At 42.4% G+C, this 24,689-nt stretch overlaps 1 protein-coding gene across 2 annotated transcripts in view; it reads right to left on the bottom strand.

The window, feature by feature from the left end:
• The window catches only part of PRKCA (protein kinase C alpha), a 516,290-nt gene extending 493,187 nt beyond the window's left edge, over positions 1-23,103 (bottom strand). The window contains exons 1-2 of one of the 2 annotated variants that reach the window (XM_050762434.1): positions 22,704-23,103; positions 19,587-19,618 (exon numbers count right to left, since the gene is read on the bottom strand). In XM_050762434.1, the coding sequence (XP_050618391.1) occupies positions 19,587-19,618; positions 22,704-22,876 (205 nt within the window). In that variant the 5' untranslated portion in view covers positions 22,877-23,103. The remainder of the gene's footprint in view (positions 1-19,586; positions 19,619-22,703) is intronic. The other variant, XM_050762435.1, reaches the window with a different exon arrangement.
• Between the last annotated feature and the right edge of the window lie 1,586 nt (positions 23,104-24,689).

A 24,689-nucleotide genomic window follows, 5' to 3' on the forward strand; every position in this document is an offset into this window, starting at 1 on the left:
AAAAAGAAAAGAAAAATAACATCAAGGGATAAAAAGGACTGTTAGTTTCCCCCACCCCTCAACCCATTCTAAACCAACTCAATTCTGGCCTAAGGCCAATACACAATGACCAATGGTTTGTTTTGCATGAAATATTCAATATTTCAAAGGATAACATTTTTAGGAAAAATTTTTACTAGCATATTTTTCAGAGCTGCTGCACTTCTAGGGAAGAATTAAAAGAAGTGAGGGAAATATGTCATATAAACACTGACTAGCAGGGTAATTTAGAGCTTCCAAATATTTTTCTTTATTCTCAGAGGAGATCTGTAGCTAGGAAGGGACTTGGAAAGGATGTAGCCTAGGAATGACAAATTGTTGTCTCCCATGTCAATTCCAATCACCCAATAAGTAATGGCCACTGGAGCCCTAAATTTGAGAAGAATTCTGAAGTTGAATGAAGACCGTGACTAATGAGTGTTATCTGCCATAGTATCTGGCAAGAATGTCATATGTTTGCTACCCCTACTAGAATCTAATTCCCCCATTTACACAGATGAGGCCTAAACTGGAGTCAAATCAAGATGACCTAATTTCCAGTCTACTGCTTTTTTAGCACATTGGAAAGTCTCTCAAATTTTTTTTATATATTAACTTGTACATGTTGACATTTTTTTTTGAGACGGAGTCCCGCTCTGTTGCCCAGGCTAGAGTGCAGTGGCACAATCCCAGCTCACTGCAACCTCTGCCTCCCAGGTTCAAGCAATTCTCTTGCCTCAGCTTCCCAAGCAGCTGGGATTACAAGCACACACCACCTTGCCCAGCTAGTTTTTTTTGTTGTTGTTTTGTTGTTGGTTTTTTGGGGGTTTTTTTGTTTTGTTTTGTTTTTTTAGTAGAGACAGGGTTTCGCCATGTTGGCCAGGCTGGCCTTGAACTCCTGACCTCAGATGGTCTGCCTGACTCAGCCTCCCAAAGTGCTGGGATTACAGGCGTGAGCCACTGATCCCAACCTATATTTCTTCATAAAAGCACCCTTTATTTGTGTATCTAAGTCAGATTCATCTAGTTATATTTTAAACTCCCTGATAAGAATGAAGAGGCTAATTTTTATGAAAACTCTTTCTCCATATCAATGTTTATGTGAAGTTCTATACACAGCAGGTCCAAGTGTTGCTGACCATCTGCTTCTTCAAACAGGAACACACCCAATTCACCTCTTGCTCTCTTTGCCACCAGATGTTCTAGTGCACAAAAATAACTAAAACCCAATTCTGATCTTGAGTTGGAAATTAAAAGACTAGGAAAAAAAAAAAAGACAGTATAGACAGTCATGTGGGTGAAGTTTAGACAAGTAAATGGCTATAACAATTTGATTAGCAATTTTTCTTTTTGAGTCAGTCTTGCTGTGTTGCCCAGGCTGGAGTGCAGTGGTGTGATCTCAGCTCACTGCAACCTCCACCTACCTCCCGGGTTTAAGCCATTCTGTCTCAGCCTCCACAGTAGCTGGGATTACAGGTGTGAGCCACCATGCTGGGCTAATTTTTGTATTTTGGGTAGAGACAGGGTTTCACCACGTTGGCCAGGCTGGTCTCAAACTCCTGGCCTCAGGTGATCCACCCGCCTCGGCCTCCCAAAGTGCTGGGATTACAGGCGTGAGCCACCATGCCAGGCTAATTTTTGTATTTTGGGTAGAGACGGGGTTTGACCACATTGGCCAGGTTGGTCTCGAACTCCTGGCCTCAGGTGACCCACCCGCCTTGGCCTCCCGAAGTGCTGGGATTACAGGCGTGAGCCACCACACGGAGCTGATTAGCAATTCTTCGAACCATCCCCAGGAGACACACCCATACACACTTCTTGCCCACAGAAGCAGTTGATAAAAACTCAATCTGCATAGAGGTCCAATGAACATACTAAATACACTTAGAGAAACCTCTGACAATCTGATTTTCCACAAGTGGCACGAAGTAGATGTCTCAGTGCTGCATTTTAGATGCAGCAAAATTTAACACAAACCATTTAATCATACTAACTGTTCTCAATTTTGGACACCTTGATAGAAAACATTCCATTGGTGTTCTTTCCACAATAACAGACATATAATTAACAAGCATATGAAGTTATAAAGGCATCTTAAAAACTAAATAACCCAGATTGACCTGCGTCTGATCATTAGAACCTCTGGATCAAGCTGCCAATTTGCAGAAAATACAAAGGAATATGGTAAACTGGGAGCATGCAATTAGCAAAATTCTGACTGTGGAAAACTCTACAGGTCAAAAGAAGTCAGGTACTCCCCCAGATAAATTATAAGGAAAAGGAGGAGATGGAGGAGGAAGTGATCATTTAAGAGATTTAAGGACATTTCCAATTATTTTTAAATATGCAAGATCAAACTATAGTGCCTAAGGAAACCACTTGGGTGATAAAACTAAAAAACATGAGGAAGCCATGAATCTAAAAGTCACAACAGTGATTACTTTCGGTGGGAGGGATGAGGCACGTGGAGGACTGGTCAAGTTCTACTACTTAGCCCTGGGTGGTGGTTATAGGAATGTTGGCATGTAATTCATTAAACTATGCATTTGCTTTGCATGGTTTTCTGTATGTGTCTTATTTTACAATGAAATTCAGGTTTAAAAACTGTGATCCAATGTTACTCCCTAAGAATACTCCAAAGCTAGCCAGTTGAAGTGGCTCACGCCTATAATCCCACCACTTTGGGAGGCCAAGACAGGAGGACTGCTTGAGGTCAGAAGTTGGAGACCAACCTGGACAACAAAGTAAGACCCCATCTCTAAAAAAAAAAAATTAAAAATTAGCTGGGCATGGTGAGAGCCACCTGTGGTCCTAGCTACTTGGGTGGCTAAGGTGGGAGGATTACGTGAGGCCAGGAGTTGGAGGCTGAAGTGAGCTAGAACTGTACCACTGCACTCTAGCCTGGGTGACAGAGGGAGACCCCATCTCTTTAAAAAATTTAAAGAATTTTTTAAAAAATAGTTTAAATTTGAATCTTCCAGTACAGTAGCCACTAGACACATGTAGCCATTTAACTTTAAACTTTGACAAATTAAATAAAAAATTCAATTCTACATCTTAAGTGCTTAGTAGCCAGATGGTGCTAGTGGCTACCGTACTAGGTAGTGCACATTAGGGAACACTCCATGATCACACAAAATTCTACAGGACAGTGTTGGTCTACAGGAAGATGCGTTTCCAGATCTCTGAAGCTCCATGAATTCCTGTTTCATCTCTCCTAAGAGACCAGGCAATGACATAAGATCTTTGGCCTTCCATTTCTATTAACCATGTTTGTGAATGAGATTACTGCCAATGAGAACCAATATAAGTGCACCCAGCAACCACCCTGACAAGGCTGACCTCACCCAGAGTGACATTATTCCAAAGCAACTAAAAGTTTAAGAAGTTTGGGGCAAAGAAACCTACTTCTTCTAAAGATTTCAGAAGGGTACTGATGAGAAAGCACTCCAGTTAGAGCCAAGAATGGTTTGATCACTTCAGGATGAGACGTGGATGGCATGAGTCTGAGTTCATGGAATAAATACAAGTCCCCTCAGCCCTTCATTCTGGGAACTATCAAAGATTTTTTCAAGAAAAGTTAGCTAACACCCTGTAATCCCAGCACTTTGGGAGGCTGAGGTGGGTGGATTACCTGAGGTCAGGAGTTTGAGATCAGACTGGCCAAGATGGCAAAATTCTGTCTCTACTAAAAATACAAAAATTAGCCAAGTGCGGTGGTGCATGCTTGTAATCCCAGCTACTTGGGAGGCTGACACAGGAGAATTGCTTGAACCCAGGAGGCAGAGGTTGTAGTGAGCAGAGATCATGCCATTGCACTCCAGCATGGACGACAGAGCAAGACTCAAAAAAAAATTTTTTTTAAGTGAGCTAAATTGTTTGAAAAGGCAGGCCATTATTCAAAGAAGACAATAACATCTATATAGCAGACACAAAGGAGCAATAAAGAAGGCGACATGGAAACTATCCTTGGCACTTAAGTTCTATCAAAATTTTTCCAAATTATTCATACACATCAAATCAGCAGTGGTCATTTCTGTCCATCCTCTTCAGAAAAACTGTCTTTAGTTTCTCATTCTGAATATGGTTCAAAGACTCAGGGCAATAAAGAATGCCCAAGAGACCCCCCCCCGCGACCCAGGGAAATTTACCAAGGAGAAAAAAGGAACCATGGTTTCAGACTAATTTTTAAAGCAACTCAGAAACCTAGCATAGGAAGGAAAATTTTCCATGGAATATTTATAAGACTTTTAGGTTGTGCTTGGATTTAGCTAGAAAATAAACATTGGAAAAAGCATACATAAATGTCCATGTTTAATCTCTCATCACCAGATCTGTTATTTTGTATATTTTGTGTGTTTATTTTCTGTATCTTTATTTCCAAGGTCAGAACCTCAAATCAACAACATTGAAACTATCAAAAATAAAGCTCCGACTTCTGCATTTGGCTTGTACCACTTAGAAATAATTTCAATCTTAAGGATGGAGTTACATAAACTACAGAATGCAAAACTACCAAATAATAAGCTCCATGACTACATTTAGTCAAGCTTTAAATCTCACTTAGGGAGCCACTAAAAATATGTACATTTGTAGATTAACTGAGTAATTTATTTGTATGTGTGTATTTTAGGTAATATATAAAAAGGTAAAATCAGCTCTGGTATGAAAACAATGTAAGATTTTTGCAGACTAAGTAACACCAGAGCCATATAGCCTGTTGCCAGAGAATCATAGAGTTAAAATTAGAGAGAAAAAATATATAATTTCAGGCAGGGTCATCTTCCTTGCCCATGAATTCTCATCCAATACAAATCAAAAATCTGAAGCATTTTTAATGTTCTTTAATACAAGTTATTTATGTTGTTACTAGACTGTTCACCTATAAATTATAAAAGCTAAACATACAATCCTTATTTACTTGGTAAACTCCCAGACTTTAGATGCATATTTGTCTCTAAAAGGCACTGCCATTTTTCAAATAAAATAAAAGGAATCTCATGTCTGCTTTGTTTGCAGATTCCCTCATGTTTTTGTTTGTTTGTTTGTTGTTTTTGTTTTGTTTTAAATAGAGTATTGGATGAGCACTTGTACTCACTGGGAATGGCATTTGAGAGTCAAGACTACAGAGTACAAGTACAAAGGTTCATAGCACAGGGTCACCCTATAGGAGGTAGGGGCTGGAGATTTAAGTGGCCACTCTCTGGGGGTTTGGTTTACAGCAAGTCACTTAACTCTTACCGCCAGTTCTACCGGTATAAATTCAAGAACCTGGGTTAGACAGCCTCTATGGTCCTTTCTTACTCTAAAATTCTAAGAACAGGGCTTTTCCTGATCCTATGACAACAGGATTCACCAAAAAGGTCAACAAAGGTCAGTACTTAAATGTATGTGAATTCAGAGGCAGGCGGAGTGGCTCACACCCGTAATCCCAGCACTTTGGGAGGCCGAGGTGTGGCAGATCACTTGAGGTCAGGTGTTCAAGACCAGCCTGGCCAACATGTTCGAAACCCTGTCTCTACTAAAACTACAAAAAAATTACAGGCAGGCGTCTGTAACCCCAGCTACTTAGGAGGCTGAGGCAGGAGAATCGCTTGAACCCAGTAGGCAGAGGTTGCGGTGAGCCGAGATCACACCACTGTACTCTACCCTGAGCAACAGAGCAAGACTTGTCTCAAAAAAATTTTAAAACACAGAAGTATATGAATTCAGGTTATTGCATGACTACCACCTATGAATATATAATTTTAGTACTATTAAAACCCAATGTTCTGTAAGAGATACTCAGCTACTTCTTAGTGACCAAAAGTTTTGCTCACCTGACATGAACTATATTCTACTTTAAAAAGTATTTTTTTTTCATGCTAAGAAAGTCTCCATATAAGAAAAAGTCTCAGGCTATCAGGACAAAATACCTAGAATATAAAATATAACCTGACAAAAAGGAACACATTAGAAATACAACAAAAGCCAAAGTTAATAACGTGCTTCATAATTTTGAGACAAAACTTTGACCTTTGATAATTCTTCACCAATGGGTAAGTCAGCCAAAAACAACTTGTGCACAAATGATATTGTCAAAATTAAAATCACAAATGCTTTACATTTTCCAGAATTTACTTTAAATAAAACATGTAGCATCTAGAAAAGCATTAGCAATATACCTCAATTGTCATATTACTCAGAAAATTAAACTAAAAAGCCCAGAGCCCCTAAATTATCCTTCCACAACGTTTCATTAGATTCATGGTAGACCACCACGGCAGACCACCATGGCAAGACTTTTACTGGGTGGGGGTGGAGGGGACAAGGTCTCGCTCTGTCACCCAGGCTAAAGTGCAGTGGCACAATCTTGGCTCACTGCAGCCTGGACCACCGGGCTCAAGCAATCCTCCCACTTCCAAAGTAGCTGGGACTACAGGCTAATAAAAATTAGCCTTGCTAATTTTCATATTTTTTGGTAGAGAAAGGTTTTTGCCGTGTTACCCAGGCTGGTCTAAAACTCATGAATTCAAGCAATCTGCCCACCTCGGCCTCCCAAAGTCCTGGGATTACAGGCATGAGTCACTGCACCCAGTCACCATGACAAGTATTTTTTCTTTTTTTTTTTTTTTTTTTTTTTTTGAGACCAAGTCTCACTCTGTCACCCAGGCTGGAGTGCAATGGCACGAACTTGGCTCACTGCAACCTCCACATCCTGGGTTCAAGCAATTCTCCTGCCTCAGCCTCCCAAGTAACTGGGATTATAGGCACCCGCCACCACGCCCGGCTAATTTTTGTATTTTTAGTGGAGACAAGGTTTCACCATATTGGCCAGGCTAGTCTCGCACTACTGACCTCAAACAATCTGCCCACCTCGGCCCGGCCTCCCAAAGCGCTGGGATTATAGGCGTGAGCCACCGTGTCCAACCCACCATGACACGTCTTAAGCATACCAACTATTCCCGCTCCAGCCCAATAACTCAGCTTTATAACATATGATGTGAAAGCTAATCTGCATCACATAGACACCAATCCAGCTCAATACCAGCATGTGCTATGGTGCCTGGTTGTACAAAACAAGTAAAAAAGAAAAAAAAGAAAGAAAATAAAGGATAATGGTGTCTATCAGTCATTAGCCCTAAACTTGAATTCGCACCTAAAAATTAAATAGAAATCATTCCTCCATGTTTCTAAACTGTTTATAATTAATGATCATTTCAATTTTAAAGTCACACACATATGTGATATAGAGAAACAAAGCCCCATTTTTTAATTAAAACAGAAAAATTCTAGAGAAGTTTTCCATATTAATGTGCTATTCAGATTGAGGAAACTAATGTGAAACCAAAGGAACAAAAGTCACTTTAGTATTAAACAAATTTGGCATATGATAAAATTAGGTTCACTAAAAAGAAACTTCAGAAGTATTGGTAGGCAAATTACTCATAATACCATCATCTTATTTTGTAACCCACCTATTAAATTTTAAGTCATCATGTACAACTTTTCACAACTATAACAGCATTAAGAAAAACATCTTCCTATTTAGAACTTAACCATCATGTTTTAAGCTATTTTCTACATTGTAAATACTTAAGAATCAAGTTAAAATATTTAAAATTTTTTTAAAATGAGTAATCTCCCATTTTCACATTTTAAGGCAGTTCATTCACAGAGGATGTACAGTTGCATGAATTCAACAGAAGAAGGAAAATTATTTAAGCTAGTGTACAGCCATTTAACTTCAACACAAATCTAAAAGGAAGCTAATGGAAGTCTTTCCAACTGTGAGCCAAGCTTTCTAAGCCAGTGAGAGTTTTATTCCAATTACCACAAACAGCACCACAAATCATTCTTTATTAGAAACCTAAGAGAAGGGAAAAATGAAGAGATAAGTTGAGAAAAAGGGATTGGCTACTTATCTGTACTGCTTCAGCAACTAAAAAAACTACTGCAGTGGAAACAGACATTCAGTAAATCTGCCTGATTTCAAATTACAGCTTCCCAGTTCACCAGTCACACATGAGGGCAGCCTACTTAGCTTCTGTTCCAGCATCCTTTCCACCCATGCGGTGGTGGTACACTGTAAGTTCACAGTAGCATGGTAGTAGTATCATGTAAACTTGTATTTCTCAAATCTGAATCTCAGACGAAAACTTATCTTACACTCCAAATAGGACACCAGTACACTGCAGCACCCCTTTGCTTTCCTTACCAAGGTTTCTGACCACGGTGAAAACACATCAGCCCAAGGTTAGCCCATGGAGAGAGGAGGAATAAACTACGGATCATGAACCAGAAATTCTGACTGAATAAATCGGTAGACAGTTTCTAAAATAGAAAGTGTTGCCGATTTTTAATATGTAAATGTTTTAATTCTTTATTTTCCCCTTATTAATACATATATCTAGTATAACTGAGTATCTCATCTCCAATCATAATTTCCACGTGGTAAGACCCTGGACTCCCAACAGGATGCTATAATCAATAATCAATATGCCAGCTTCCTTATAGTAGAGAGATGAGCAGAAAGAAGTGTCAAAGTACCACACTTTTTAAACCAGGCATGTCCAATCTTTGGCTTCCCTGGGCCATACTGGAAGAACTGTCTTGGGCCACATATAAAATAACACTAACGATAGCTGATAAGCTTTTAAAACAAATAAAAATTTTTAAATGCATAATTTTTTAAGGAAGTTTTCAAGTTTGTGTTGGGCCACATTCAAAGCCATCCTGGGCTGCATGTGGCCCACTGGTTGAACAAGCTGTTTTAAACTCAAGAAGTTATTTTCCAAGCTTCATTACAATGTATCTTCTACATGTAGATACAGTAATCTCTGTATTTGTAACTTTGTTCTGAAAATGATGACATGAAAACAAAAAGATACAAGAGGAAACAACGTATTTAATAAAGAATCAGTATGTGGCAAACGTGAAGCGGCTCCCCACATATTTTTCTCATCTGTTCTTCCTTTTGGAGGTCAGCGGGGGTTACATCTCAAATAAGATGGGCTCTCCCAGTCTACTGCTCCCTGAACGTGAGTCACTCACATCCCTCTCTCACTCATGCCATTCCCTTACCTTAGAAGGGCTTCCTCCATTCTCCTAATCAAAGGAAATTCTAGCAACCTGCAAAGCCCAAAACAAGAGCCATCTCCTAATGAGCTCAAAAAATATCTCCTTCCTTCCCACATGCTTCAAAAACTGTTATTTCATTCAGACTAAGATGTAATATAATGTACATGATGTACTGTCACAATGTGTTGTTTTCATGTATGTCTTCTGTCCCACACCCTGCAGGATCTGGCATGACACAGACTAAACAGAGTCCATCTATGGGGCCATAACCTCCCACTTCAGGCAGGAAGCACATTAAGTGTTATTGAATTGAAAAAATGCTTCCCGCTGGGCGCGGTGGCTCATGCCTGCAATCCCAGCACTTTGGGAGGCCGAGTTAGGTGGATCACCTGAGGTCAGGAGTTCCACACCAGCCTGGCCAACACGGTGAAACCCCATCTCTACTAAGAATACAAAAATTAGCCGGGTATCGTGGCACAAGCCTGTCATCCCAGCTACTCGGAAGGCTGAGGCAGGAGAATTGCTTGAACCTGAGAGACGGAGGTTGCGGTGGGTCGAGATCACGCTACTGCACTCCAGTCTGGGCGACAGGGCAAGACTCCGTCTCAAAAAAAAAAAAAAAAAGAAAAAATGCTTCATTCTTTAATACCTAGACATTCGAGTCAATGGTGTGATTTAAGTGTGACAAAACTTCAAGAAAAGGAGAACTGAGAAGCAGGAGAACACCCGGCTTAACGGCATGGCATCTGGACTCATACTGCCCAGGTCTGAATCCCAGCCCCACCATTTTCTAACTGTGTGACTGTGGACAAATTAGTAAACCTCCCTGTGCCTCAGGGCCTGTTTCCTCAGCTGTAAAACGGGAATCACAACACTGCCTCTCTCTTCAGAATTGTCGTGAGGATCAAATGAGTGAGTTAAATGTGAGTGCTTACAACAGTGTGTACAGTAAGTGCTATCTGGGTGCTGGCTATCAATTGTGTTTCAATTATAAGAAAACCCCTATGTCATAAACTTCGTGCACAACCATACTCCAGCTAGTGTGTGTGTGTGTATGTATCACACGAGCTACGTGTGTGTGTGTATATATACACACACATATATACATATATATACACATATACACATATACATATATACACATACACACATATATACATATATATCTCACTATACAGTAAAATTCTATCGTAGAGATTAACTCAAAACTAGATGGTAAAACCATGAGTTAATCTCCACGGTAGAATTTTCCTCTCAATTCAACTGTTAACTGGACCCTCACTGATCCATCCCCTCAAACTTGAGGAAGTCTGTCCAAGTCAGAGCTAAACTTATTTATAAGCACATCTTCAAGTCTCATATTTACACCCTTATGGTTTATTTCCTAACTACCTACCGGAGTCACCCTGGACAGGACAGATGGATCTACTATTTCTCAAAATACCAAGAATAGAAATGTATAGATATTGGAGGGGGAACAGCAAGTGAAGGCATTAAAGATACATTGCCCTCATGCTAATCTTACTTTATGGACTTGCTCTTAAATAATTCTTTTTTTTTTTTTTTTTTTTTTTTTTTTTTTTTTGAGACGGAGTCTGGCTCTGTCGCCCGGGCTGGAGTGCAGTGGCCGGATCTCAGCTCACTGCAAGCTCCGCCCCCCGGGTTTACGCCATTCTCCTGCCTCAGCCTCCCGAGTAGCTGGGACTACAGGCGCCCGCCGCCTCGCCCGGCTAGTTTTTTGTATTTTTTAGTACAGACAGGGTTTCACCGTGTTCGCCAGGATGGTCTCGATCTCCTGACCTAGTGATCCGCCCGTCTCGCTCTTAAATAATTCTTATCTTGTGCTGGCAATTAATCAAATCATTCCCTTCCATTCCATTCTTGATAGAAATCTATTTCCAGAAACCATTTTCCCTTTTGTATAATTTAGTAAAGAGTTTAATGCAGTTATAGCAATTTCTACTAGACACAGCCAACATTGAAATGGCCATGCCTTAAGTTGAGCATGAGATTTCAGTTTGGGTGGAAACAAGACCTGAAATAAAGGGTCTGCCGTGGAAATTTTGACAGACTGATGAGGACAGTGAAACCTTAATTTTATGTCACCAAGAAATGTTTCATAATGGCATCATTCTTTCCTCTCCTAATATAAATCCAGGCTTCATTCATACCAAAAGTTTCCACTTGGCTCTGAAGAATGTTTTCTGCAAAACCGTTAGTATCTGAACCCATGATACGCCCCACCAGCCTGGTTAAGTACTTTAGCTCTATTTCTAAGATGGGGATAACATCCTGTTATGGGGTGCTTTTGGAATGAAAGCATATAAAACATGAAAGTTAGATGTCTGACATAATGCAGCATTGAATACATATTCATTTTCTTTCCTTTCAATTGAATAAAATCTTGAAAGTGATTCTAATCACCGTTATAATCTGTGATGATAAACATAATCACAGCTGTTTCACTCCAAAGCTGCCACTGCCATCCCTGTACATTTACTTGCATATTAAGGCACAAAAACCTTTATTATTTGTATTAAGGCACAAAAAAAATGTATTAAGGCACAAAACCTTTCAGGTACAAAAATTTTAAAAATAACAGAATCAGTGAAGTTGAGCTACTGCTCCCTCTGGAGCATGATGATTGAGCTCCAGTTATTACCAATCTCAAAGTAAAACAGAGCATTTAAATAACTGTACCAAACAAGTAATAAAAGCTGGTCTTACTTTCTCACCCTGTACCCAAGATATCTTCCCTCTCCTGCTACAGCCCATAATACACTCTTGTTTTATTTGTGCAATAAGATTTATTCTTGATGCTTGGACACTCTTCCAAAGACAGAAAGAAGACACATTAAGTGGTTTATTTCTACAGTGTTAATGTGTTAGGTTTAGCCATTACATATGTTAACTTATTACACACATAAACGTAGAATTTTCTGCTCCCTCTTTGGAATAAGTATGCTTAGCTTCAAAAAGTACTTTTTCTTTAATGATCCTAAGATTTTAGTTGGCATAACTTTGGATTATAAGCTTGCTTTAAAAAAATATAGAAAAGGTAGCCAGGCAGAAGTCACTGTGATCTTTCTGGTTATGAACGTTTGTATCACATCTCTTAATATTTATATAATCACACACCCAACAAATATTTACATAGTATCTACTGAGTGTCAGGCACCACATTACACACTGGAGACACAAAAAGAAGTAAGACTCAGTCCTTGTACTCAAAACTGGCAGAGGAAACAGAAGTAGAGAGGTGATACAGTGTGAAGGTCCTATGACAGGAAGGGTGGGGTGCGGGGGCTTATGCCTGTAATCCCAGCACTTTGGGATGCGGAGGCAGGCAGATCACTTGAGGTTAGGAGTTCGAGACTAGCCTGACTAACATGGCGACACCCCGTCTCTACTAAAAATACAAAAATTAGCTGGGCATCGTGGTAAGTGCCTGTAATCCCAGCTACTTAGGAGGCTGAGGCATGAGAACTGCTTGAGCTCAGGAGGCAAAGGTTGCAGTGATCCAAGACTGTGCCACTGCACACTCCAGCCTGGGTGACAGAGTGACACTCTGTCTCAAAAAAAAAAAAAAAAGGGTCCTATGATAGGAAGAACATGTAGAATAGCAGGACAATCGGGAAAGACCAGAGCCAAACCTTAGACTAAGACTTAACAGGTGAAACAGGTATCATCTGGGCAAGGGGGGTTGAGGAAAGAATTGAAGGAAGCACTTCCTGGGAAACTGCAACTTACTCACAATGACCCAGGGATGGGAAGAAAGAAAGCATTGTAGGTAAGTCTGAAGATGTCAGGCAGGAGACTTTAACAGTCTTCCAATGTCTTGCTAAGGAGTTGGACTTATCCTGATAGGGCAGCTGTGAAACTAATGCTATTTGGAAATGGAATACTCTGACTCTTCATGAAGAAAAACAACTGAGCAAGTGAGGGGTTAATTTGTCTAAAAATTTAAATTTCAATAGTATCATCAAGAGTGAAATACTCAGAGGGCATGACACCACCAAAAAATTTAAAGAAAAGGAAACTCCGGTTGCGCGCGGTGGCTCATGCCTGTAATCCCAGCACTTTGGGAGGCTGAAGCAAGAGGATCACCTAACGTCAGGAGTTCAAGACCAGCCTGGCCAATATGGTGAAACCCCATCTCTACCAAAAATACAAAAATTAGCTGGGGATGGTGGCATGCACCTGTAATCCCAGCTATTCAGGAGGCTGAGGCAGAAGAATTGCTTGAACCCAGAAGGCAGGGGTTGCAGTGAGCCAAAGTTGAGCCACTGCATCCCAGCCTGGGCAACAAGAGCAAGACTCCATCTCAAAAAAATAAAATAATATAAAGAAAAGGAAACTCAAACATCAGATGTATCTGCAAAAGTAAACATTTATTTGGCTTTTACTGCCTATGAGGATAAATAGCCACTCCATATGCTACAGCCCCAGCTTCTGGTGGCGGGGGTAGGATTGATGTGTGAATAAATTAACAAAACACTTTCACTTACCATATAAAGTAAAAGTAGCAATTCAGAAAGTCATTAATCAAATCATTTTATAACAAGTATATAGCACCAAAAGGGAACACCTAACGCTAGTTTTATCTAAGCGTCCCTACTTCTAAGTATTAACACATTTTTACGGAGGAAAACCACTGTTGAAAAGAAAAACAGGGGTTTTTTGTTTGTTTGTTTGTTTGGTTTTGTTTTTTGAGACAGGGTCTCACTCTGTTGCCCAGGCTGGAGTGCAGTGGCACAATCACACTTTATTGCATCCTCGACCTCCCAGGCTCAAGTGATCCTCCCACCTCAGCTTCCCAAGTAGCTCAGACCATGGGCACCGCACCACCATGCCCAGCTACTTTTTGTATTTTTTGTAGCAACGGTGTTTTGCCATGTTGCCCAGCCTGGTCTTAAAGTTCTGGGCTCAAGCAGTTCGATTGCCTCAACCTTCCAAAGTGCTGGGATGACAGGCATGAGCCACTGCACTCAAGCACAGAAAGGCAGTTCTAACTGTCCACCTCCACCATTTTTCTCTGTATTCAGGCATTATTGGCCATTTCATCTTTGAGGCTGAGATAATGCTTTGACCTGGCATTAACTACAAAACCTCTAGGTTTCAAATTACACTCAGTCTTCCATGGATTCTATCTTTTTGGAACTAAACCTTCAAGAGTTCATCTATAATTAAAGTAACTTACAATTTGGGGATGGGTAACCAATCAAAACTGAGGTACCAAGGGCTGAACTCCTCTTGAAGACAGAAAATGGAAAACCCTGGCTTTGAAACCCATAACTTTGAAAATCAGCGGGCAGCCAGAGGCCACACAGTGTAAGCAGTGGTCAATGCAGTACGTAGGGAGGACAGATCCTCTGCTCAAGTTGGCCAACCTCATGATTCTGCCCAACTCGGACCTCAGTATCCTATCTCCTGGTACTTGGTGTCCATACAACTCAGCTCTCAGAACACCGTGGCAGATGAAGACAACTGCGCATCCCTTTTCTGAAAGGCTGATGACTCAATCGCTACTGCCCCCTTTCTGTTTAAAGGTCACCTTCCTTAACTAGTTTTGTTTTCTAGAATCCCTCAGTTCACACAGCCAAGAGGAGAACCATTCTTTTTTTTCTTCCTTTAAACACCAAGTTTCATTCTTATAGAAGGAATAGAAACCACCACCCTGCTCAGATGAGCCAATGGAAATATCTCCTCTGAAACGGGCCTTCAAACAAAATATCAAAGGGGAAGAGTAGTTGATTTTTTTTTTTTTTTTTTTTTTTTTTGAGATGGAGTCTCGCTCGTCGTCCAGGCTGGAGTGCAGTGGCATGATCTTGGCTCACTGCAAGCTCTGCCTCCCAGGTTCACACCATTCTCCTGTCTCAGCCTCCCGAGTAGCTGGGACTACAGGCGCCCACCACCACGCCTGGCTAACTTTTTGTATTTTTAGCAGATATGGGGTTTCACCGTGTTAGCCAGGATGGTCTCAATCTCCTGACCTCGTGATCCACCCACCTCAGCCTCCCAAAGTGCTGGGATTACAGGCGTGAGCCACCGTGCCCGGCCGAGTAGCTGATTTTTTAACCCTTAACACTGAAAAATGCAGAGCTTCAGCTGGAGTCACAGACGAAGTACAATATGTGTTGTGTTCTTAGCAGGGAAATGACTCAAGATTCAAAACAACTTCTTAGTGGCATCATTGAAAGCACAAAAATGTGAATTATTTCCCAGCAGACCGCTCAAAATCCAGTGATGATCATTCAGGGACAACAGGCTCCTGTTGGTCATGGTTATTGGCAGAGCCTAATTCTCATGCTGTCTCTTGAGTATCTTCCTCAAAGAGCCTGGGTTTGTAGTACATTTTAATTTGTGATATTAAAAGACAAAGAATAGCCAAAAAAAAAAAATTAGGGAAAACAAGGGGAGGTTAGGCAGATGTAACAAACTATGTAACTGTTTGGCATTTGAAATAAGCAGGTCCCATTTTGAGAGGCTGTTTCTACCACTGTAATTAGAGAAGTGCATGGGTGTTGCTCCGCCTAAGGAGGGGGATAAAATCGAGTTGGCTTTCCCTTTTCCAGTACCGAAAGCAGTAGATAACACTGTTTCAGCTCCACTGCCCCAGAGGAAGAGTGCATTTGAGCAGTACAGTGGATCGCTCTGTTCTCTGATGACTGACTTTGGAAGTAGCCAGTGCAAGACAGAAACTACCAACTGGAAAGAGACCTTCCAGACTTGACATTCAACTTCATCAATGTCCATACCACACAAATCTACTCCCCTGTCATCTTCTCCTTTCTCTGAGGCGGGGGGAAAAAGTGGGCAAGGACTAGATCTCTGCTAATCTTATGGAGATGAAAGGAGTGCTAGGAATACATCAAGCAAAAAACATTCAGCCAAAAATAAGAAGACAACTCCAAGTCATGTAAAAAGGGTCACTTCAGAGCTGTGAAGGAACACGCTTGTCTTTATCTCTGAGGACCTTAAGAAAAGTATTTCCTACTTGGAAATCTACTACACATTCATCTTTCTCCTCCCCAGAAGAATGGCCCTTGGTTTCACCATTTTAGGCAGCAAATTCTGACAATGGTTTCCTGTGTTACTTGCCCTGGTAATATCCGTTTTCAGGGTTGCACACCTATATTGCAATATAAAGAAGAATGGTACAGAGTCCATGAAGGGAAAATGGGAATAAGCCAATAAGTCTCTCTCCAGAGAAACGTCCTTCTCTTTCTCAAGATACAACATAAATGAAAGTAGAAATAACCTTAGTGTTTCACATGCTTGTAAAATGCCACTCTCTAAATGGCATAAATTACAAACTCAGTTTTAAGGACTGAAACTCATTTCTTTAGTCTTCAAATACCTACTCATCATTTACTAAGTAATATGAAGATAAATATTTTGGATCTAAAGCTATATTACTTACTGCATGAATATGTGAGTCACTAGGAGCATACACACCTCTCTAGTTAAAGAAAGGAAGAAAAACTATGCTTGCTGCAGATATTTTACCTACTAACCAAAGCAACACACTACATACAAGTAGATAGAAAGCACTGCCTCATCGTGTAAAAGTACTCTGATGTATGAGGAATGCAAAAAGCAGTTTCAAACTCCAGCTGTCATTTCCAGAGGGTGTGTTGCCAAAGGTATGAGTGAGAATGAGTTATTCTCCCGCAGAAGAATGATGCTCTATCAAACAAAACCAGGAAAAAAAAAATGAGTGCATTAAAAGAAAACTTAAACACTCTACAATGGTCAGATGTTAATAGAAAGATTAATTTTGAGGTAAGAGCCAAAACAGAAAAAGCTGGATAACTGTATTTGTGGGATTAAAAGCATCATCCCAAGGTAACACATCCTTCTTAATTAAGTTACAACAAACAACAAAATATAATGGACTAGCATATGCCTACTAGAAGTCAAATACAGATGAGACACAGTAAACAAAATATAACAAGCGGACAGCATGTTACAAATAAATGTATACTATTGGAAAAAGTTTCTGTGAACTATAATTTGTAAATGCAGTAGGGTAATTCATTATTTAAAGAGATCTGAGGTTAAATTCTTCACCAAAGCAAAGAACTATATAGAAAGCACATAGTCACTTCTCTAATTTATCTAGTTTGTAAATCCAGAGTTTCAAATATTACGTAAAGTAAGGCAATTCACACAACACAAATGGCTAAAACATAGTTGAAAAAAAAAATGTTCACGCTCACCCAGAATGCAGGAGATGGAAATCTATTAGAGGGGCCCCTTTTCACCTACCAGATTGGTAAAAAATGTAAAAGATGTACATTATCTAATATCTTCACTGGTAAAACTGAAGGGGAAGTCCCATTAATACAAAAAAAAAAAATGTGCACTGGAACTCTTTTGATGAGTAATTTAGCAGTAGCCATTAACATTTAAGATGCACACATACACACTTCTGACTGTTGTAGGAATACCTATACTAGTGTTCAATAATGCTCTTGACAAAGGTATCGTACTAGTAGGAACTGAGTACCAAAATACCCCTCAATAGAGGAATGGGTGAATAAATTGGATACATCCACACATGCAGCCACTAAGCAGAGTAAGGCAGAACTGATGCTTTGATGTGGAAGAATATCCACCATCTACTGCTGAGTGAAAAAAGCCAGTTGCAAAGTGGTATAAAATGTTGATCTCCTTTTAAAAACTAAGTATGTGTGAGTGAGTGAATGAATGGTTGTCTCAAACAGAAGCTATCCCTGGAGGTGGGAAAAGAGAAGGGAATGCAACTTCACTTTTTATTTTATACAGTTTAAAATTTTTATGGGTTTCACTTGTATAATTTAGGTAAAAGGGAGTTATGCTGCCATGAGACTATTAATCTGCTAATCCACTAAAAGTTCCAGAGATGCTCTGGGGGAAACCGTGCAAAACCCCCTGGAGCCTAGTAATATGGTCACTGGGATTTCCACAACAGAATCTGCTCAGATGAGCAGGTCTAAGAGGAACCAACCTTATTCTAATCAATCTTACTTTTTATTTACGCAGAAAATGATAAAAGTTTTAGAACAAGATAAGCACTTTCTCCCAGACAAGTAGTACTGAGAAGATTCAGTACAAAAATTTTCTTATAGATTTATATAAGTCCCCACCCAAACCAAAAATATCACCAAAACTAACAGATGTCAATCACATTGGCCCAGAATCTTACATCTTTAAACTCCCTAAAGTCATGTTCAAGCCTAGGCTCAAATCTCACCTACAAAGTTCAGGCCCACAACTTTGAGAACTAGAAAGAGCTACATTTTCCTTTCATCTTTTGTAGAGACTGGTATAACACATCTTTCTCTTTATTCTCTTTTTAAAAGGAATATCCCTTGATTTTCAAATGTAACTCTGAAAATGATATACTCAGTAGGGGTTTTAAGCACATCTTGGAGAAAGATGTGCTGGGAGAAAGAAAGGTAGAATATTAAATGAATAATCACACCATAAAATACTCCCATCTAAAATATGTTTAGAAAATGTATATAAGAAACAAGTTCACAAATTTGAAGAAGTTTTTAAAAGGCAACCAATTTACTAGCTAGCACAACCTCCAAGTTGTAAGAAAGTACACAGTGCCTTTTTCTCTAATGCACTTAATATTAAACAGTGTTAGGATAATATTTTCCAGGCTAGAATGTACTTTCTGCTTGCCCTAATAATAAATCTATGCCCAGATGGGAAATGGAACCAGAACTAAATAAACACAACACAGACAATGAGCAGGAGAGCCAGAAAAGTTAGCTAATGAGCCTGTGATGCCTTCACGATCTATAAAGTGGGTTTCTTCAAAAAGGAAAAGCCAAACAAATAGAATGGAGAGTACAAAAAGTTAGATATTTGATGTGTGTGGAATATAATTACAGATCAGAGGGGGAAGAAAATGGATTCCTTTCTGTATGTGATGGCTGGTATCACGTGTTGTCAGATACGTAAGCTTAAAGAAAAGCATGCCACATAGTCAAACCGGAGAAATCAGTCACCATCAAATCATCGACAAAACTTTAAAACATGCAAACTTTGTTCTGGATGACAACTGGTAATCTAAACAAAACAAATCCTTACTAGAATGAAATGTGGCCTAAAATTAGATGCAGTGAGTCCAACTCAATACATAAGTAAAAGCGATGAAGAATAAAAACAAAGAGGAAGAACAAGGAAGAAAAGCCACTTGAATACAAAGTGATTCCATTTTTTTCTCAACACCCACACAAAGACAGCAGTTTCTGACAAGAATGTTCTCGGCAAAAAATAAAATTACAGGAAGGCTTTTTTTTTTTTCCCCAATGAGAAAAAGGCAGCTCTATATGCAGATTAGTAGGCTCAAATTATTTAAGGCCCAAATTTACAGCCCTCATATTTCAAAAACATTATCTGAATAACCTTTTTTTTATTGGAAAGAAAAGATGACTGGAAATACTGTTCTTGTTTGGAATGCTTATTTCATGTTGTGCTTGAAAATAAAATCAAAAGTGGCAGCTTACCTTGGCACTGGAAGCCCTGTTTCCCAAACCCCCTGAAAAACAAAAACAAAAACAAAATCTCTTAACATATTTTGCGTTGGATAGCGTATTTCAAACAAGTTATGTGACCAAGTACTCCGCTACTAAAGGTTTGTACGTGAAACCCAATGACTTAATAGAAAAAACATACCTAAATATCTAGTCAGATTACTGTGTAAATTCAACTTTGAGGGGAAAAAAAATCTTGCCTATAAAGGATCACTGAACTATTCCAATATATCAAGCTTCTTTTCAATTTTTTATACTATGTTATCGATACTTAAATTTCAAGACAAGAACATGACTGTGTATTCAAACTTGTTGGCTACAATACAATATTCAAGTAACAAAAGAGTTTATGGTTAAAATTTTAAAAGGAAGTTACTTAATTTTGTTCCCGAAGACCAAATGAAAATTGTTTTTTTTTCCTCCCTAAAGACAACAAAGTGGGCTTACTTATTATGCATTTGTTTAAAGTATTATGTGTCTAGAAATTGCCAAACGGCATCACTTTTAACATTTAATTTTGGCTTAAGGAACCAGATGCTAGAAAATATCATTCCTATTGTTTGCATTTGAGATTACCATGATCTAATTTCTACTGAGAACCGACAGCAGTCAAAGCACATACGGAGGGTATTTTGTTCTTGTAAATGACTTTAGAGAATTTACTCTGTAAGCAGAGAACCCTGACATGGACATTCAATTGCAGGTATTGTTCTACTAGGATTAACTGCATTAACATTTCTTCAGAAGGCTGAGCGTCATAACCTCTTGCTTCACATAGAATGTTTAATGCACAAAGTATTTCACATACTTTTAAAATTAACTTGAGTCATCCCCCCTCACCAAAAACCATAATGAACTCTAAACATTTCACTTAAAAATATCAGTGATTTAATATTGAAATAAACTTGCAAATCAAGGACCCCGTAGAAACAATAATGAAAGCAAACTGAAAAAGACAATCCCTGTAGATGGTTTCCTGGGACTTCCAATTGGTTGGTTTACAATTAAATGCAGAGAGCTGCAGGGATACTCAGGGGGGCCTTTATCTTCCACTTCACAACACTGCTAGTGACCTGAGCGCCTCTTCCGCTCACCAAGGGCTGATCCTTCAAGGGCAACTGACAGTGGAAAGACACTAGCTAGCCTCGGTCGGCTGCAAGTCCCTTTCTAACTCTCCCACTTCCTGCAAAAGTCACCAGCAGTCTGTTCCCTTTTAATGGACTCTCACAGTTGACCACCTCCTCTTAACCAAATGCAATATTCTCTTTGCCCTGATGCTCCGAAATTGTATTTTAAATAGCCTTATCTACGATTACCTACTCCTTTGAGCACAATCGCTTCATATGCTGACTAGACAGTGGAAATCACTCAGAGAGGTGGCTGTGCTTTTCGTAAAAGTGTACTTGGGAGCAGATGTCTAAAAAGGAAAGGAAAAATTAAACACCTTATTAGCACCACGATCATGGGACCTGACCTTTGGGATGTTTTTCCCCAGGTGTGATGGATTCAGACAGATCCATCCATATTATGTTCACTCTAGTGGCCCAAGATACCTGTGCCACACAGCTGGCTGGTGGCAGGATTCACTCCATGACTGCCACCCTGGGTAGCTCCCCCTGGCCTAGAAGGGGAGGGAGCTAAGAAGCCCTAGCCATAGCTCTGTCTTGTCAGGAAATTGCTACACGACAAAGAAGAGGTAGAAGAGTCAGGGCATCCGGCAATCTAAGAGAAAAACCAAACTACTGCTGCTCTAACTAGAGGACCTAGAGCTCCTTTAGTTCCAGCTTTCTAAACTTCTGTGTGGTGACGGGGAGCTGGGAAGAAGGGTCACACACTTTTGAGAATCAGATGAAAGCTGTAATTCTCTCACCAGCAAAAAGATTCACAAACACAATTTCACCCAGTTTTGCAGGGTTCAGAGACCCCTGAAGCCCTTCTATGTATCGATTCTCCATAAGCCCCCAAGGATCCTCCGAGTTAAGAATGCCTGAATTCATTGGCGATTACCTGAACTCTGACACCTCTGGCCCTTATGTTATTTTTCTTAAATAAGGCCTCTGTCCTCATCAACAGGGTTACAGGTCTAATCTCGTGTTGACAGGGTCTATTTTAATTTTTTTTGAGACGGAGTCTCGCTCTGTCTCGACCAGGCTGGAGTGCAGTGGCCCGATCTCGGCTCACTGCAGCCTCCGCCTCCCGGGTTCAAGCGAGTCTCCTGTCTCAGCCTCCCGAGTAGCTGGAATTACAGGCGTCTGCCACCACGCCCGCAAATTTTGTACTTTTAGTAGTACGGGATTTCACCATGTTGGCCAGGCTGGTCTCGAACACCTGACTTCAGGTGATCCGCCTGCCTCGGCCTCCCAAAGTGCTGGGATCACAGGCGTGAGCCACCGCGCCTGGCCGACAGGGTCTATTTTAAATGAGTCCCTCTGCCCTTGTGCCATTTGCCTGCTCGAACTCTCCCTCCCCCACTGCAAGCTTTCAACAGTTTGTTCTCTCTCTCTCTGCTCACTCAGAAAAGTCAAAGTCTGTCCGTGCCCAGTAGATGCAGCCTACAGTAGGCAGGGGCCCAAGATTCCAGCGCGGTCCAGCCCGATGGGAAGCACAAACACACCCCCCCGAACGCGCCCAGCCTGGCTCGCCAGCAACTTGGACCGCGCAGCGCAATCGCCGCCGCTCCCGCGTTACTCCGGGACGCGTTTCTCCGGGAACCTTCGCTCCTTCGGGCCTCTCCTCCTCCCCTGTCCACTGGGCTCCCACCCCGGCAAGCGGCCGCTCCGCTGGGTGCGTGCGGGTGGGCGCCCCCGGGGAGGTGAGGGGCCCGGCCCGGGGAAAGATCCCCGCCGCCACCGCACGGGGCCAGCCTCCCTCCGGCGCCAGGGGGTGTGTGTGGCGGGGCGGCGACGTCCCGGGAGTCCTGCCCGCCGGTGTCAGGGCCGGGAGCGCGTGTCACTCCGGGCGAGAGTTCGGACTCCCGCCGGTTCCAAGTTCTCGGAGTGAGCCAGCCCCGGGGCGGACTTGCCGGCGCGCCGGGGACCGGGACCCGGGGGCGGGGAGGAGCGGGGCAGAGGTGCCCGGCCCGGCACCTACCAGATGAAGTCGGTGCAGTGGCTGCAGAAGGTGGGCTGCTTGAAGAAGCGCGCGATGAATTTGTGGTCCTTCACCTCGTGCACGTTCTTCTGCCTCAGCGCCCCTTTGCGGGCGAAGCGGTTGGCCACGTCCTGAGACGCCGTGGAGTCGTTGGCCGGGAAAACGTCAGCCATGGTCCCCCCCAACCACCTCTTGCCTCCGCCGGGGAGCGGCGGCCGCGGAGGGCCGGGTGGGCGGGGGCGGCGGCGGAGAGGTGCGGGCTCGGGGCGACCCCGGGCGGGGTGCGCGGGCCGGTGGCCGAGGTCGCGGCGAGGGGGCGCGGCGGGGACCGGGGAGAGTCAGGCCGGTGCGGCGCAGAGCGGGAGCGGGAGCCGGAGCCGGAGCCTGAGCCGCTGGCTCGCCCGCTGGCCCCAGGCTCACTGACAGCCCGGCGCCCGGCGCTCGCGCTTCCTACTCGCGGCGGCAGAGGCGGCCCGGAGCGGCGCCGCCCACCGCGCATGCCCCGAGCGCGAGGCCGCGCGGACGAGAACGGCGGGGGCGCGCGGGCCGGGAGCGCGCGGGGGGGGCGGCGGCGGCGCCGAGCGGGCCGCGCCGAGTGCGGAGGAGGCAGAGGGCGCCTGGCGGTGCTGGGAAGACTGAACAGGGAGCGGCGGCGGCGGGCGGCCCGGGGAGGGCCAGCCCGAGTGGGGATGCGGAGGAGGAGGAGGGCGGGAGTGGCGGGTCCGCGCTCCTCCGCCGCCTTTTTCTTTCCTCCCTTCCTGCTCCCGGCTCTCCTCCCTCTCGCCCTCCTCCGCCTCAGTTCTCCTCCTCTTCTTCCGCTCCTGCCGTCCGGCCTCCTCCTCTCCCCGTCTTCCTCCTCCCACTCCCGCTCTCTCTCTGTCTTATCCACGGGCTCGGAGTCCTGCGCCGTCCGTGCCGGGCCGAGAGGAGCCCGCGTTCCGGAGTGGGCTCCACGCGCAGCCCCTGCCCCGGAGCCTCCCGCCCGGTGCTCACCCGCTAACCCCTGAGCACACGCAACAGGGAGTCCCTTCCCCATCTTCAGGACCCCCGATGTCTCCGGGGCACGACGCCCGTGTGTTAGCAGCCTGTACCAGCTTGAGGTTTCACCTGGCCAAAATGTCGCTTTCATCACGTGTGCCCTAAAGGACACAGGCTCTAGACCTTCCTACAGGAGGAAGACAGCGATTTTTAACTAATTAAGCATTGACCCTTTCCCCTACCTTCTCTTCTTGACCTATACCGTATTTCACCTGCGTGTCGTAGAGACTTTTAATTTGTACGTCGGGCATTTATCACCACGTGGGATGGTTAAAGGACTTGTCTTAGGTATTTATCCCGTTATTCACTGGCCATCAGAGGGACGATGTTGATTATCAGGCTTTCTTGATTTTGCAAGTCTAGGACCTTAATTTAGAAATCATTTTGCATCCCAAGCTAATTACTGCAATACTGTCAGGTGCAGAGTGCAGCCGGTACATTTGTAAATTACCAAGTAAAACTGCCTGTGAAAGAGTAGCGGACATGGCTATGCAAAGGACGCAGGTGGGGATGCACCAGCTAATCACTCGCTGAATATTTATCAGGTCTGCCTGGAGGCCGCTAAAATACTTAAGGGAAATAATCATTTCTCAGCATTTCATTGGTGTTTTATTTTGTTTGCCAGATGCACGAAGTTCCCAAAACGACTTTACGAGCTAAAGACATCAAGAAAGAGAACACGTTTGATCCTTCAATAAATTTTTGTTAAAAGAAAAAAATTTTTTTCTAAAATACTTTCTTAGAGCGTATAACATAGGCCAAGTAGAGCTAACATTGTTTTCTTTGAGTTTGCGTAATTGTGATGCTTGATGATAGGAATGTCCTTTATATTTTTAACAAATGGAAGCTCTCCTGACTGAACATCAGTGGCGCATGCACTTGACAGATCCATTTACAATCTCTTGAGCCAGTCTTGGTGCTTCAAGAGCTGCACCTGCCTGGCGTTCT

This window comes from Macaca thibetana, chromosome 16 (genome assembly GCF_024542745.1).
Source record: "Macaca thibetana thibetana isolate TM-01 chromosome 16, ASM2454274v1, whole genome shotgun sequence".
In the NCBI taxonomy this organism is placed as follows: domain Eukaryota; kingdom Metazoa; phylum Chordata; class Mammalia; order Primates; family Cercopithecidae; genus Macaca; species Macaca thibetana.